Source organism: Ixodes scapularis, unplaced genomic scaffold (assembly GCF_016920785.2).
Source record: "Ixodes scapularis isolate PalLabHiFi unplaced genomic scaffold, ASM1692078v2 PGA_scaffold3__209_contigs__length_174095766, whole genome shotgun sequence".
Classification (NCBI taxonomy): Eukaryota; Metazoa; Arthropoda; class Arachnida; order Ixodida; family Ixodidae; genus Ixodes; species Ixodes scapularis.
The window spans coordinates 94076754-94092544 of record NW_024609868.1 but is presented as its reverse complement, the minus strand read 5'-3'; the positions used below and the strand labels follow the sequence as shown (position 1 = coordinate 94092544).

General features: G+C 41.6%; 1 protein-coding gene across 1 annotated transcript in view; it reads left to right on the top strand.

The window, feature by feature from the left end:
- Window positions 1–11342, top strand: part of LOC115313149 (venom metalloproteinase antarease-like TtrivMP_A) — an 84905-nt gene extending 73563 nt beyond the window's left edge. Inside the window, exons 12-14 of the mRNA XM_029972067.2 lie at window positions 6820–6952; window positions 9907–9996; window positions 11277–11342. Of these exons, the coding sequence (XP_029827927.2) occupies window positions 6820–6952; window positions 9907–9996; window positions 11277–11342 (289 nt within the window). The remainder of the gene's footprint in view (window positions 1–6819; window positions 6953–9906; window positions 9997–11276) is intronic.
- Window positions 11343–15791: the final 4449 nt, after the last annotated feature.

Below are 15791 nucleotides of genomic sequence, written 5' to 3'. Positions count from 1 at the left end.
AACACGTTATTAGCTTTTCTATGAAGCATCGTACAGAGTAAGTTTAAGTATGTGGCAGGTCAGTTCTTCCGAAAAGTAAAGGGCACGCAGGAAAAAGCAGGTGATAATTTCGTGTGATCTGTCGTCCATGCCGGTCGCTGCTTTTTATGTTCACGAGGGGCCACCACCGCCTTGTGGAGTTTGCTTTCTGTATGAACCGCCGCCTTTCTGATTTAGCGCTGATTAGGTCGGTGCCGTTAGTCGCTTTATGACTCGCGTCATTTCGCTTTGGACGCCGACGTTGGCTCCTGGGGACGATGGTATAGGGACAAACGTGTTGCTTAGCATCGGTGCCGCCAGCGAGTCAAAGCGATAATACGTCCCGCTGCAAACTGCGTGCACGTGGCGACAGGGTTACAGCCGATGCCCTTAAAACCTCGTTACTCTAAAATTGGTTTCATGGGTGGTCATGTGGGTCTTTAGGCTTGGCGGCTTTGCTTTGCTTTCCGATCTGTCACGTCGAACGATCCAAGGTGAAAAATAGCTTCCGCATCGGTAGAACGCCATCCCTAACCTACACTGACAACACCGACAACGTGATTATTGACAGGTTTGCCCGGATAAATTCAGGCCTAGGTATGTCTGCTGCTTTGAGAAGAGCTCGCTACAACGTACCTAAACTAAGACAATCAGAAGGCCGGAGTTTGACTTACTCCACAAGGCTTTCAAATTCTCCTCCCAGAACACTCCGCCCGTGAGGCAGCGTCAATCAGTTCGTGCATTCCCTATTTGCCACATTCGGAATCGACGAATTCTTTTTCACTCGTTGGAATTATCGCAATACATATGAGTGTTTCGAGTAATTCGTAAGTCTGGTTTAAAGAGGGGCCAGAAACGGACATCTAATGACGCCCTCCTGCCAACACGGGCAGCTAAAGCGCTCGACGTGTTAACACATTTTTTTTTTTTTTTTACTTTTAGTTTTTTTTTTTTAATAACCATTTATAAGTATTATTTTTTCTATGTTAACGGACGTTATAGAAAGAGTCAACCAGTGAAATCACAAGTTTACCTTGGCCAGCTGGACCTACAACCATCATGAATAACAGTGTAACAAGCTTGGTGGCTCAAATATTCCCACTTCATTGCTTCTTTTCAACCTGTTTCAACTCAGAGTCAAGAGTTTTTTGGATCTGTGTGCGTGTTTTAATTTGACACAGCTGGTTACGAAACCAACAAGGTATGCCAATGATACAGCGAACGCATTTGATTTAATTCTGTCGACACACCCTGACCTTCTATCCTTCCTTACGTATCTTCCAGGCATACGTGATCACTCGTTGTTAAATTTTGATCTCAAAGCTGCTCCCCAATCAATATTAAAAAGTAAAGCTTATTTCTGACTACAATGAAGCCAATTTTTATCTTATTAACCAAAAACTGTGCAGCTATCTGGACATATATCTGCCAGAATTTGATCAACGAAGCGTGCAGGAAAATTGGAGATTATTCTGTTTAAAAGTGAACGAACTGATGGATGCGCATGTACCCGTCAGGCGTATTTAATCTGATGCTAAAGCACCTTGGTCTACTAACAACCTAAAACGCATTTCCAGTAAAAAACCGCGACTTTTTCGTTTAGCTAAATTAGGTAACACGATTGATTGGTGGGAAGCATACTTTTTAGCTGAGGTCGAATATTCCCAAGCTTTATCTAACGTCAAAGAAATGTTTTTTTCAGAACACTTTACCGAGACTACTTTTAAATGACCCCAAGACGTTCTGGAAGACTGTTAATATGAATTACAACGGCTTAATTTCTCCTAGCGATGAGTCTGGGGCGTTAATCCCTCCGGCAGAATATCCATCAGTGTTTAATCGCGTTTTTTCAAATAGTTTTTCTGTAGTTTTATGACGTTCCACGGTTGTGAGTTTAGCCCTATGTTTCCAATTTCCATGGAGCCTACTGGAATTATATGTAAAGTTAATTCATTCTTTGAAAGTATCATCGTCATGTAGAAGCGATAATATTAACTCAAAATTTCTAAGACAAACTAAAATGTACTCATCCTTTTTTTTGGCCAAACTTTTCCAGCAATCTCTTGAATGTGGAACGCTCCCAATAGAATGGAAAACCACGAAGGTAGTTCCACTGCATAAGTTCGGTAACAAGCATTCTCCATTAAATTATAGACCCATTTCACTAACAAGTATTTCCTGTAAAATAATGGAGCACAATACTGTACTCTCATATTTTTAGTTACCTAGAATCAAATTCCTTTTTCGCCCCTACTCAACATGCTTTCCGTCGCTGAGTTGCTTGTGAAACGCAGCTGCTTCATTTCGCCCATTGTTTGCATGCTATACTGGACAAAAACCATCAGGCTGACTGTATTTTTCTCGATTTTTCTAAAGCATTCGACAAGGTTAATCATAAGTTACCAATGCTTGAACTTTCTCCAATCAACCTAAATCCTAATTAGTAACCTGGCTGGAATGCTTTCTTACCAACCGCTCACAATATGTAACTCTCAATGGCATTAATTCATCCCTGACTGATGTGGTATCGGGCGTGCCATGAGGTTCGATTTTAGGCCGACTTCTTTTTCTAATATTCATTAGTGATTTACCAAGTTGTGTTTCTTCCTCCATGCATTTATACGCGGATGACTGTGTAATTTATCGGGAAGTTTATGATGATGATGATGAACGCATTTTGTAATCTGATTTAAATAATATTACACTTTGGTGCGAAAAAATGGCGTATGAATCTAAACCCTAACAAATGCAAACTAATGCGCGTTTCCCGGCAAGGCGCACGCCCTTCAGCATATACACTAACCGACATTAAACTTGAATTTGTCAACTCATACCGTTCTCTGGGTGTTACTATATCGTCGACATTAACCTGGAAGCCTCATATCGATATTGCCGCCCGCAGGGTCGATAAAGAAACGCTCGGTCACGGACTTCTAGAGGATTCGCGGTCATTCTCGCACCAGACGTAACTTTCCTCCTGCTTTCGTGTTCTCGAAAGTGCCAGTTCATCATCGCCCCGAGCGCGCGACGCTCGAACTTTCTTTGCCGAACTTTCAAGATAGTGACGCACGGTAGATAAGCAGCTACTCGCGACCTTGTCGAGTCAGTCTCGCTCGCGCTCTCTCTTTCGCCGCCGTATCGCCGCCTGCTTTTCTGCTGCCTCGACGCTCTTTCGTTACTTATTTTTGGTTGGCACAAGTTCGCCCATTAAACATTTATTCTCAGTTCAATGTTCAGCTTCTCGTCACCTTCATTCGTGACAATATAATAATCGCCAACGCTAACCGCATGTTAGGATACCTACGACGAAACTTCAGAACGGCTCCAGTTAACTTAAAACTTCTTTATAACACTCTTGTACGGTCAAAATTGGAATACGAAGCCTCTATTTGGGATCCTAACCACGCCTTTCTATATAAAGCACTCGAATTAGTTCAAATAACGCCGTTCGTTTCATTCTGTTTAATTATAAACGAACAGCCAGCATATCATCAATGAAGTCCAGTTTGTTGTTACCCTGTTTGTCATTGCGCAGAAAGTTTTTTCGACTTTGCCTGTATCATAAAGTGTATCATCATCAGTCGCTGCGAGACCATTTCTTTACATTGCCTAACTACTACTCTTCCCGTCTGGACCATCTGAATAAAGTTGGATGAACACGTTGCCAAACAAACACTTTTTTTTATTCATTTATCCCGTAAACATCAAACGACTGGAACCACCTTCCAGCAGATATCGCAACTATACCCGATTATTCTCTTTTTCGACAATCTTTGTTTACATTTCTGTTTGATGAGCCAACATGAGTCATTTTATTTTGTCTATTTTGTTCGTAACAGATATTGCTTACTGCTTTTACCAATCGCAGTGTATTTGTGATATTTGAATTTCTTGCCGATTGTTTTTTTTTTGTTTTTTTTTTGTCAGTTTGTTTTATTTTTGTTTGCTTTGCCCCTCCCCTCTACAATGCTTCGCCGCTTGAGGGCATGTGCACTAATAATAATAATAATAATATAAATACAAATATTTGCAAATAATTTGCAACACTGTTCTTACTTTCCTATTGTGTTCTGCAAAATAAAAAAGTAGTAGTAGCGATTACAATTGGAAAAAATTTGATTAAAGCTCCTTGAACTTGTAATTTTAAAGGGCAATACAGACCTATTCGTTAGAAAAAATGCAAAGGAAGAGCAACGCGGGCATTGTTTTAACGAGTCGAATACTTAAACTTGAGCCCAATACCCGAATACAGCACAAAATTATATATAGTCCTAAAATACAGAAAATGAAAAGATAATTCAGTTTTTGGTAGTGGGCAAAAGTGCCGGCGTGGAAGGTGCACTTTGCAGCGCTGTAACTTTGAAGAATACAACAATATGCAACATTTTTTTTCTTTTTTTTTTTAATGGACACAACCAATTGTATGGTGGAGAACTATCACTATAAATTTTTAAAAAATCGGAGATGTCTTCTTTTTTTTTTAGTTGCCCCTTGAAGCGTACTCTACAAGTCTCTTGTGTACTCTACAACTCCCTCGTGTTCTCTACAACAAGCTTGGAGTGACATAAAAATTCGCATTTTTAGGATAATGAAATGATTTATATATTATTCGAAAGTTCATCTTAAGAAGAGTAAGGAACATATTTTTTTCTTTGGATAACGGGCAGAAATGTAGTGACGAAACATCAAAGGAAATATGTTTACGCATTTAGGACGCAAAATATATACCATCCACAATGCTGCTATACATATGTACATCAATATTTTCCATAATTGATTTAATTAAAAATATATGAAATTTTTATATTTAAAATTTGCGTTGTAGGTATGACAGAACATTACATAAACGAAAAGTTCACACATCGAATACGCTGTTCTGACGCACTCAAACTATTTTTCTCTTTACATGTTTTCTTTTTGAAAAAAAAAATACATCTTTATTACGCTTCCTACACATGTTGAGGAGTAACATACAAAATATTCACGAAAAAAAAAAATACGTCAGCACACGGGTGCATGATTTTATCTAAGCAAAGTCAGATATAGCCTCTTTCGTTAGAAACTCCTATACACGTTGGCAGTGGCTTCCTGGCTTAGACACGGACCGCACGTCGAGCTGGGACACACATCCAATACAACCAGGGGCCCCAATATAGGCACTTTGGTGGAAAAGTCGGCAAGAAATCCGACGTCCGTGATTGGCCTACGACGCACTTGACCTTTGCACCATCCAATTATGGTCCCTAGATTTCTCGCCGACATTTTCGTGAAGTGCACAGATTAGAGCCCGAGGACGTTGTCTTCTCGTCGTACCATGTTCCCAACTACCCCTTGCCAAAACAGACGCCACTGTTCGTTGAGAGACTGTGAAAAATTATGTATATAACATACAGTTGCTGCCTCTGACTGCAAAGTCGGATAAAACAATAAAAAAAATAACAACACCCGTAACAAACATGAAATATTTTTAAAGCGCATCTAGGAGTGCGCCATGGAGCTCATTCCACACCCTCACTTAAACCAACCAGTATTCGCTCGCAATGAGCAAGTCGCCAATCAGCATAGTGCACGTCTCGCTGACGTCTCTGGATATCGGTGAATACTGCTTACCCACTAGAAGCAAAAGACAGGATGAAAAAAAAAATCCGAGCAGGTCCAGCAGTCGAGCATTGGGTTCAGCCCTCGCGCTCTCCCATGGTGCATCCTGGCCCGAGCCGACGTCTTTCTCTTTCCATGCCGCACATATCACATAAATCGTCGTGGCTGCTGCCTTTCCTGGTTGGTCCACAATCGCACACCACAATGACGAACCCTTAGCATGCACCAACTTGGCTTAAATGTTAGGTGGCGCCAGCATAGCACAAAATGGTAGCTCACGGGAGCTTTTCCTTAAAGACGTATAGCGTATGTGTGAAAGAACCTCGACAAGCTCGGGTCGTAATGTTCTTTTTTCTGAAGCTGCTGACATGAATGTTGGTTGTTAAATTTATCAGGGGGAGTCTGAGGACTAAACCAGGGGGGTAGGAAAATTAAGGGCATTTTTATCAAACGAATAAATGAGGTAATGTATTGATAACAATGAGGAGGAAGGGTGCAAGTTCAATACTTCGCGATGCGTTTCGTCCTTGTTCAAAAGGTAGGCATAGGATTATAAACACAAAAGTTCTTAAGTTTTACTTTGATATATTGCATAAAATTTAGTTATATGTGTTCTGATTAACCGTTATACGTTGGTGACATAAGCCATAGAGTGTATACTAAAAAGCATACCTCCGTCCCCATCATTCATAAGATAAAAAACTAAAAAATTACCTGCGAGTAGAGATCGCCCATTTCACTCAGAACATTAAGTATAGCTGCCAGTTGAGTGATGTTTTCTATAGAAACGCGGAAGTGCCAACAAAATGACGGTAAATCGGTAGCTGATAAGACCATAAGCATCATAAATGAGCGGCCTTGTGCACTTAGCGTGCTTGTGTATCTTTGCGTATCAGCCGGCAAAACAAAAACAAAATGTTCCTACATCTTAGACCGTCGTGCGTTTACTCGGAGACATTTTGTAACTAATATTACACGTAAAAACGAAAAAAACTGAGCAGAGTTTGGTTAATGTATGGTGTCTGTCGAATTATTTGCTAATTTTAGTTGTAATATTTTTTATATATATATTACAAGTATTATACGTATAACGTGCACTTTTTTGTATTCCTATAAAAGCTTCAAATCGCAGTTACAGTGTGAGGCATCGATGTTATATCAAAACATATTTAACTCTGTACTAATGAGCGAACTTTATTGCAGGAAACGTGGAAAGAATTGTTGGGATACGCAATCCGACTACAACTTCTTCAATGTCACTAAAGATGTTGCGGGCTCAAAAATCACACCCCAGAAGTACTGCCAACGCATTAATCCAGAGCTCTATCTGTCAGCTGTAAGAAACGTTTGGCTTTCTTATGTATGTATTCCAAAAAGCTTTCGAAATACAGCAATGTATGTCACGGCTGACGGGAACAAAAAGAGAACAGGCCAGCCAACCAGTCTGGGAAATCAAAATTGGAACTATATTTTCAGCGAGAAAATAAATTCGAATATAAATTAGCAACACAAAAATGGTAGATTTAGAGTTATCGCCACACACAAAAAACGTAGTCAAAATCGTCTTCTGATCTGAGAGTCACTGGTGATTCCTCCAATGTAGTAGAAGGTACGTCATAGGGTTAGCGCCTTGGGGCCTCAAAGCGATGCCGGCTGTATCGTACGTGGCGACCGGGTTTGTCAGGAGCCAGTACCTTGGCGACCTGACATGGACGTGCCAGGATTCAAGTAGCCACCGTAGCCGTCCGTCGACGCTTGCTGGTCAGCTTCGAATTTTTTCTCGTTCTCCCCTTGCACTCGTTCTTCGCGCATCTTTCTCTTTTCTTTTCTTACTAGCGTTATCATTGTCGTGAACATATGACAATGTAGAAACACTAACCTAATACAGAGTTCTGATAAATGACAGAAGGAAACTTCTAAAAGATATGTACTTAAAACGTTGAGGGGCGAATTTTATTGCGTGCCTGTCATGAAAACAATCATTGTCATTGTACTATAAACATTACACACCGTTTCATGTGCAAGCTTGAGCGATCCATTCCTATTTCTTTCAAACTTTCTTCTGTCAACATCAAATATCTCAGTTTACCTGCCATGAAACAGTGCCTATGTTAATCCGAAGGGTATTTGCCGTTATCGCTGTATGTGTCGGTGCGTTATCTCCGACGGGAGTGGCTAAATGCCAGCATTTGTAACAGCATCGTGAAAAAAGAGATTATTCACTGTCATTTATTTGACGGGGATCTGTGCGAATATAGTAATGCACTCGGCTTTGCAATAATTGTTATAGTTTATCCAATACAATAACTTAAACGTGTGTGAGTATGGTGGCCACCTGTTAACTTATAAAGTGTCTAACAATGCTAGCAACAAAAGTACAATGAATATCTTGGCCGTTCTGCACTACGATAACATCAAAATTAGTATTTTCGACATTTGCAAAGTTGAAGGCGTCCCTGCTATGCAAGAAAGGCAGTATCTCATTACATTAACGCGATACCCTTCAGGAGCTTGTGTTGCAAAACATCTGACGTCGGCGTCGGCGCCGGTGGGACCAAAAAATCCCGAATGCAACGAGCCCATCCACATGTGACGTCACACGTGGTTGTGACGTCACGACCCTATTCACCCTCTAATTTGACGGGAAATTTTTCCTCTAGATTTAGCGGAAAAGCTTCTTGACAAATTTGTCGGAAAATGTTTTCGCAAAATGTATCGGAAAAACATTTTACTGATAACATGAGACGTCGTGTGACGTCACGTGACACGTGACGCTACCGACTAGACCACGCACACACGCTTGCACGGCTTGGGAACGAACGCGGGTTTGTATGAGAAGGCTTTGCAAACGGGGTCCGACAACGATATAGCGTTCCACTTCATAACGGTGTCGCGAGTTTTTGTGCGTCTGTAGCGGCGTTGTGTCGCACTCAAGAAAAGCGCGAGTCTTGACTCATGAGCACGGAGCGCATAGGGTGACAGGCGTGAGCCAGGCGGAGCTCGGCACCTGACCAGTTGGTCAGCGGAATAGCCGGGGACAGTAAAGTCCTGTTCACACATTCAGCGGAGCGCTACAAGCATAGCTCTGACCTCGCGTTAAGCGCGTGCTGACGGGAGCGTTCATCATCTTTGTATCACACCGTCAAAACCGTTGCTCATGACAGACGATAAGTAGCTGACGACACGTGAGCAGCGCTACATCAGCGCTTCGCTGTATGTGAGAACCGGCCTTAAAGGTGTGCTTCCTTCCGATATCTGCTCCGTTGGTCCTTCTTGCGGGTGAGCAGTGCCACCGAACCCTTCAACTCTCAAAGGCAAATGTTAAGCGTCCCCTAAGTGTTCATATCCTAAATTTATAAAAACAAACAATTTGAAATTACCTTTTTGCGTACCTCATCATTCATTGATCCGGACATAATTATTGAACCACTCGCTCCATTGATAGCTGTTTGCCCATATTTTTCGAATGATTAGAGATTAAAACCAATGTTAAAAATGGGGACGCGTATCTGTGCCCATATATAGCATGACCCAAGACACCGCGCTCGATCTAAAATGGACCGAAAAAATCGACGCTTGCACGTAGAAATCTAAACTTCTCGTGAAAGGTGTATTTCACAGGTGAATTTTTTCTTGTAAAATTAAAACGCATAGCTCCCTTTCTGTAAAAACATAGGGCTGAGAAACTTTCCAATGTCGACGGCGGGCGGCGACGCAGACGACCGAGTCCAGTAGCGGGGCGCGCTTGGCGTTCGTATTGATAGATTGCGCTACCTCCTTATCGAGACGGCTCGCGACCACTGCGGTTTATTAAAATGATCATAATCTTTTTGTAATATACCTTTGGTTAAAAAACAAATGCAAACAATAAAAGCAAAGCTTAAAGTAAAAAAAAAACGTGTCTGCATAACGGCGGCGCTTTTGCTGCCAACGATTTCGTCTGCGTGTTTTCTGCTTTCTTTCGCTGGTTGGCTGTACCTTCCGACTCTGCTCCCGACGCCATCTATCAATGCGCGCGCCAAACGCGCCCCGCAACTCGACTTCGTCGTCTGCGTTGCCGCCGGCCGTTGACACTGGCAAGTTTATTGGCCCTATTTTTTTACAGAAAGGGAGCTACGCTTTCTAATTTTACAAGAAAAAAACAACCTGTGGAATACATCTTCGACGAAAAGCTTAGATTGCTACGTGCGGGCGTCGATTTTTACGGTCCATTTTAGATCGAGCCTGGTGACTTGGGATACCCTATAGTTAATCACGAAACCTAAATATTTTCTTGCTACATTTTTTTAGCACAAAGAAGTCTGCTTAATAAAATGCACGAATAAAAATGGCGTCAAAACCTACCCGGCCCCATTTGGCTACCCTTGCGGAGATAAAAAGGTATGGGAGAAAAAATATTTTTGCATGCCTCAAAGCTCTCCAGAGATTAAGTATATTATCTATGCAGAAAATAGGTGGTGAATACAATCAAGGTTATATCACATTTAAAAAATATATATATAATTTAATAAAAATTAAGACACATCAACAGGGCTTGGTGAGTCCCGTGGAGATGTTGCTGCATAAAAGCGCGATACCATATTTTAACAGAAAGTGCACCGATTTAAGTGTGATTTCCGAAATGCTTGCGTCAAGGTCCAAATATTTCTGGGCTGAAATATTCAGTAATTGCCTTTTTTAATTGTGTTCCTTAAATCTAACTTGTAATTTTACGTCGCGTCACTTTAAGCTAGAGTGCCGCAGAATCTGCGGTTGCGAAGTTAAAGTTTTTCCAGCAACTTTAGTAAAACGAGCATTCACTTTGCCGAGTGGCTCTCTTAAGCAATGTTTGGAGGTGGGCAAGTTGGTGGTGCATAGTAAAAATATAATTAAAAACAGCGCAAACGAACACAAGCACAAGTAGAAGAAGCGGCACAGACTTAGCGCTGACTCACGACTTGCTCTCTTTTTCGCCTTTTTAAGATACATCAACATTTGTTTTTTGTAATGGTACTTTCTATGAGAAATTTTTTGGATGTTACGTGACAGTGAATTCTTTTTTTCTTCTTTCTTTGTCTTCTTATGATGATGTTTTTTCAGAAGATGAAAAAGAGAGTAAGCTGTGAGTCGTCGCTGTGTCTGTGACCCTTCTTCTACTTATCCTTGTGTTCGTTTGCGCTAGCTGTTTTTAATGATATGTTTACTTGCCCTCTTAAGCTTGGATATTGTTGCAGCATCCTTCGCTGTAATCGGACGTAAAGTGAGATATATCAATAAATATTTACATATAGAGCTGAATGTCTTCTATGCGTTTCACTCGCATTGTGGAATCACGCCAATTTGCTATAACCGCGTAAGAGGCTCGCATCTATGGGTTTGGTAGGCGCCACAATCCCGTTTTTGTTCACTAATATTTAGGCCATAAATAAAAAAATTCAATTGTTTATACACAATTTAAAAAGTGGTTAGTTACATGTATTACAAAATAATGGTAGTGTCTCTCAAACTACTGAATATTGTGTGGCGTAAGATTTACCCCAGAAGGAATTATATGCTTCTTATAAGACTATCGCAATTTGTGGAAAATAAGCAAGCTGATGCCAAGTTGTTGTTTTTATTATAATGTCAATATTTAAGAAGGCCGCAGTAGTCAACCTATTGTAAACCTTTTTTTTTTTCAGAGGTGCTGGTTTGGGAATTGTGAAGATATTACTAATAAAACCCAAAGCGACCCATGTCTCATGTAAAAAAAGCCTATAATAATGTTCCTAAAAGAAGTGTCAATAAAACTTATTGTCATTTCTTTCCAAAGTAACAAAGCTTGCATACGGTAAATTTTTATTAATTGTCTTTGAAAGCGTTTTTTGTAATTATTATTGTTGATAAACAATAAATTTGTTTATGCAATTCCTTAGAATTCAATGTTTGTGGTGGTTTTGCGGAAAACTGACGGCCATTGTAACCCTTGTAACCCTTGTCGCACATTTTAGGTAATTTAGTTATCTACACCACAAGTTCCGACTTTGCCCTCTTGTTTTCTAGATACCACAAATAGAGGAGGCAATTCCGTCCGTACTAATATACGAGTGGCCAACAGGGGCATAATTTTAACTTTCATCCAAGCACATTGTCCGCCCTCCACTAGTGTCATTTCGTAGGTTGCGTCCTTACAAAATTAGATGCATTTTTACCGCCAAAATATTTGCGTGAAACGTTATACAAGGGGTCTTCAGAAAGTTTGGCAACTCGCATATAATGAGAACTACCAGGGCTTTAAAAAATGTTTTTAACATAGTCCCCCCTCACACTAATGCACTTCTCCTATTTATCTTGAAGGCTTTTGATACCTTGGAAACAAATTTCTTCCTGCTTGTCAAGCCACTGCTTTGTAGCAGTTTGCAGTGCTACAGTCATCGAACCTTGTTCCTTTTAGGTGTTCTTTTTTTTTTAGATTCGGGAGTAACAAAAAGGTCACTAGGGGCCAGATCAAGACTGTAGGGTGGGTGGTTAAGCTGTTCGAAAGCACACTCTTGAATGAGAGCCTGGGCAACGCGAGACTGAGCGGGTTCGTTATCATGCAGGAGGAGGACGCCTCTTGAAACCATTCCTCGTCGTTTTTCCACGATGGCCTCGCGTAGTTTGCTCAGAACGTTGGCACAGTATTCGCAGGTTATTGTCCAACTGTTTTCCAGATAATCAAACTGTAAAATCCCTTTTGCGTCCCAAAAAACTTTCGCCCTCACTTTCTTCCCCGAGCATTGCGTCTTGAGTTTCTTCAGATGGGGGGACCCCGAAAGGGGGGCCTCCACTGCATAGACTGTAGTTTTGTGTCGGGGTTTCACTAGTAAAGCTATGTCTCACCCCCAGCCACAAGGCGGGCAAGAAAATCTTCTGGGTCGCTTTCATAGATGCTCAAAGGCTCCCTTCACGAATGCAAGCGGTGTTGTCGATCCTGCGTAGAGAGGTTCCATAGCACCCATTGTCCCGAGACATTCGACATACTCAAAACGTCATGGATGATTGTGAAATCACTGCCATGTAAAATGTTTGATTCTGTAGCAACTTCGGACACCTTAATTTGGTGATTCTTCATGATGAAGCTCTCAGCTTGGGCTGAATCGGTTGAAGTGCTGGGCCGCCCTGACCATGGGTTGTCTTGCACGTCCACACGGCTGTGCTTAAAATCGTTGAGCCAACGAGTTACTGTAGAATATCAAGGGCATTCATCGCCATACACATTCACCATTCTACTGTGAAATTCCTTGGCGGAACTCTCTTTTTTGCACAAAAACCTTAATCACTGACTGGTGCAGACCAAAAGCTTGACCGAAAGTCATGATATTACAAACATTTTGGCTAGACAGATGACCTAACCAACGGTTATAAAGACATCACTGTCAGACTTTTTGTTATACCCGAGTTGCAAAGCTTTCTGATCACCCCTCGTATATTTATAATAAAAATTTTCATGTTACGTTAAAACTTTTTGCATTCACATTACGCAACCCTATATTACATTCTGTTTTAAGTGGTACTGACCACACACAAAATAAAAAAACAGTGTATACTCCAAGTTTTGCTATTTTCTGGATTCTAGATACATTCAAAGTACGTATAATAAAGAAAAACCTGTGTGAGAAAAGAAAAATTATACTACTCCTCATTTTCCAGAATTTCGTATAAACGTATTATTTCGTGGTTGTAACAAGAACATAAACAGCCGTATCCACCGGTCGTGACTAACTAGCGCTGTTTTAAAGCTAGTAGCGCGTCTAAGTAGTCACGACCTAAAGGAAAATCAGCGACTAAAGGGCGACTAGTCCGAAGCGAGTGGGTGACTCGATAGTAACCCCTTCTCGAGTCAGGAGTAACAAGCGGAAGTGACATAACAAAAAAATAGGTCACGAATTCCCGCATTTAAACGCCACTATGTTTTTTTTTTCTCATTGTATAAAAACCAATATTGAAATGTTTATCAGCAAAAAAAAATGGAATGTTATAATGAGAGCCGAGACAGTCTTTCAAAGCGACACAGGCAAAGTGGAAGCACCTGTAAATTCGGGCTCTCTCGTCGTCCAGCTCCTTGCTGAGATTGCTTTAGAGGCACTGATCTCTAGGAGAATTGCTGGATAGCGCTTGCACGCTTGGTCGCTGCCAACGTTACTAGATTACCTCAGTTGTGGAACTCCCGCGGAAGGGGTCACTTTTCTCACTTACTTCAGTCCGCCTCCCGTCGTTCGAAGCGCCATTTAGATTTAGATTCAAGAAGTTGTGTGTTCCACAGAGTACAATGGAACGCCATCTAGACGGCTCCGCTTCAAAATGTACGTATTCCATAGAATACACTGCAGTTACCAAAACAGCCGTCCGGCGCGTCGAACGACGGGAGGTGAGTCGTAGTGAGTGAGGGGGGGGGGGGGGGGGGGGGTACTGCTCGTGCGCGCAGCGTCTATGAGCAGTTTCGTAACTGAGCTAATCTAATAACGTTGGTCGCTGCAGCGCGAATGAAGCCACCAGACGGCCGAGACGAATTGCAGTTTTGCTAGCGTTGCAGTGGCTGGCGGCAGTATGCTGAAGACACGTTTCCTACTCGTTCGTCGTCATTCGCCGAAGTATTTTAAAACCCTGCGTAAGCGTTGAGACTTGCTGTTGAGAACAGGTGGAAAATTTTACGAAAGCGCAGTGCCACAGGAAAAATGCAGAACTCGTCGAAAGCAAGTTTCGACGGTATTGCGGCGTGAGCTTCCTTGACTCGCCGAAGTGACCACTAAACATGTCTATTTTCACAATATATGCTGCTCCGATTCTTTCTGGATTTGTCCCCCAACGTTCCAAGACAGTAACTGGTCCATTAGCGCTGGCGGTCAGCGGTGATAGGAGTCGGTCATGGCATTGGGCGGCTAGTCACCCGCTAAACAACGGCTAAACTAACCATATTCATCTCCCGATTATGAGATTTTAGTCGCCTTTTAAGTCGCTCGGGGTGACTAAGCCCCAAACATGGTCGGTGAAAATCCACTGCTTACTTAGCTGTGATTACCACCTGCCACATGGTCACTCTAATCGATTACATAGAGTTAGCCTGCGGTTAAGCAAGCGCTAGTCACGTGTGGTGAATACAGCTGAAATTGTTTGCAAGCAGACAGCCATTCTAATATGTCTATGATTAAAAGGATTAAAGGGGCAGTAAAACTATTCTCGGATTTGGTCAAATACCTCTGGGAGCTGTTGTTTATAGAATAAGAGAAAACAATTGTTTTTGGCTTTCGAGAGTAAATATTTTTGAAATGAAACATATTGGAGTTTCCGGAGCTTCTCCATTTACACCGTCTTCTGAACCACATGCACAGTGACGTGTTCTAGGGGAAGCGATATTTTCTGGTTGTGTTGTGTCTTTACTGCTCCTAGCGAGCGCAGTGCTGCGAAAAGGATTCATTTTGCCAGCACTCTCGAATTCCTTTTAATTTCTTGATGTAAAATTTTTAAAAAAAGCGTTATTCCTACAATTCATTGTTTGCGTCGGTCAACAAAACCAGAATGCGTCGGCCAGCAAAACTCCAAAAAGTGCATGGCATTATTTACCGTTAAGTTAAACTGCCTATCGCCAAACGCTCATTGTCCGCTCAAATATAGCGCTAGTGATTCGAACCATATCCCAAAGTTTCAGGAATAACTTATATCTATAAAAAAAATTACAAGTTATTTTCTGAAATTTTCAATGGGAAAATGGCGGCCGGCGGAGCTTTCAAATGCATAGAGCTGAAATGAGCGGTTATGAAAACGGCAAAGACAGGCCCCATTTTTTCATTAAAAATTTTCAAAAAATTACATAACTTTTTGATAACGGTTACTTTTAAAATTTTCGCATCTTGTTCGGACCGCCAGCGGTGCAATTAGGTGGAAAAAAATCGTTCAGCAATGCGTAGTTTATTTTTGCGCCAAAAAGTAACACAGTAAATGCTCTAAGACCCTGTAGCAGACACTGAAGACAATTGGTCTGAGATATTCACGGGTCAGCATTCGCATTTTCTGTCGCCTGGTTCAGAAACTGGCCGCGGTAGAGGTTCCTTCCGCGATCATAGAAGAGGAGTGTCATACTCATGTCAGGAGCCCCAAATGCCTCACAGGGGAAAATACATTTAGTGGGCTTACAACGCTAAAGTTTCCCCTAGCGGTGTCGAGATCTCGTGTTCCAC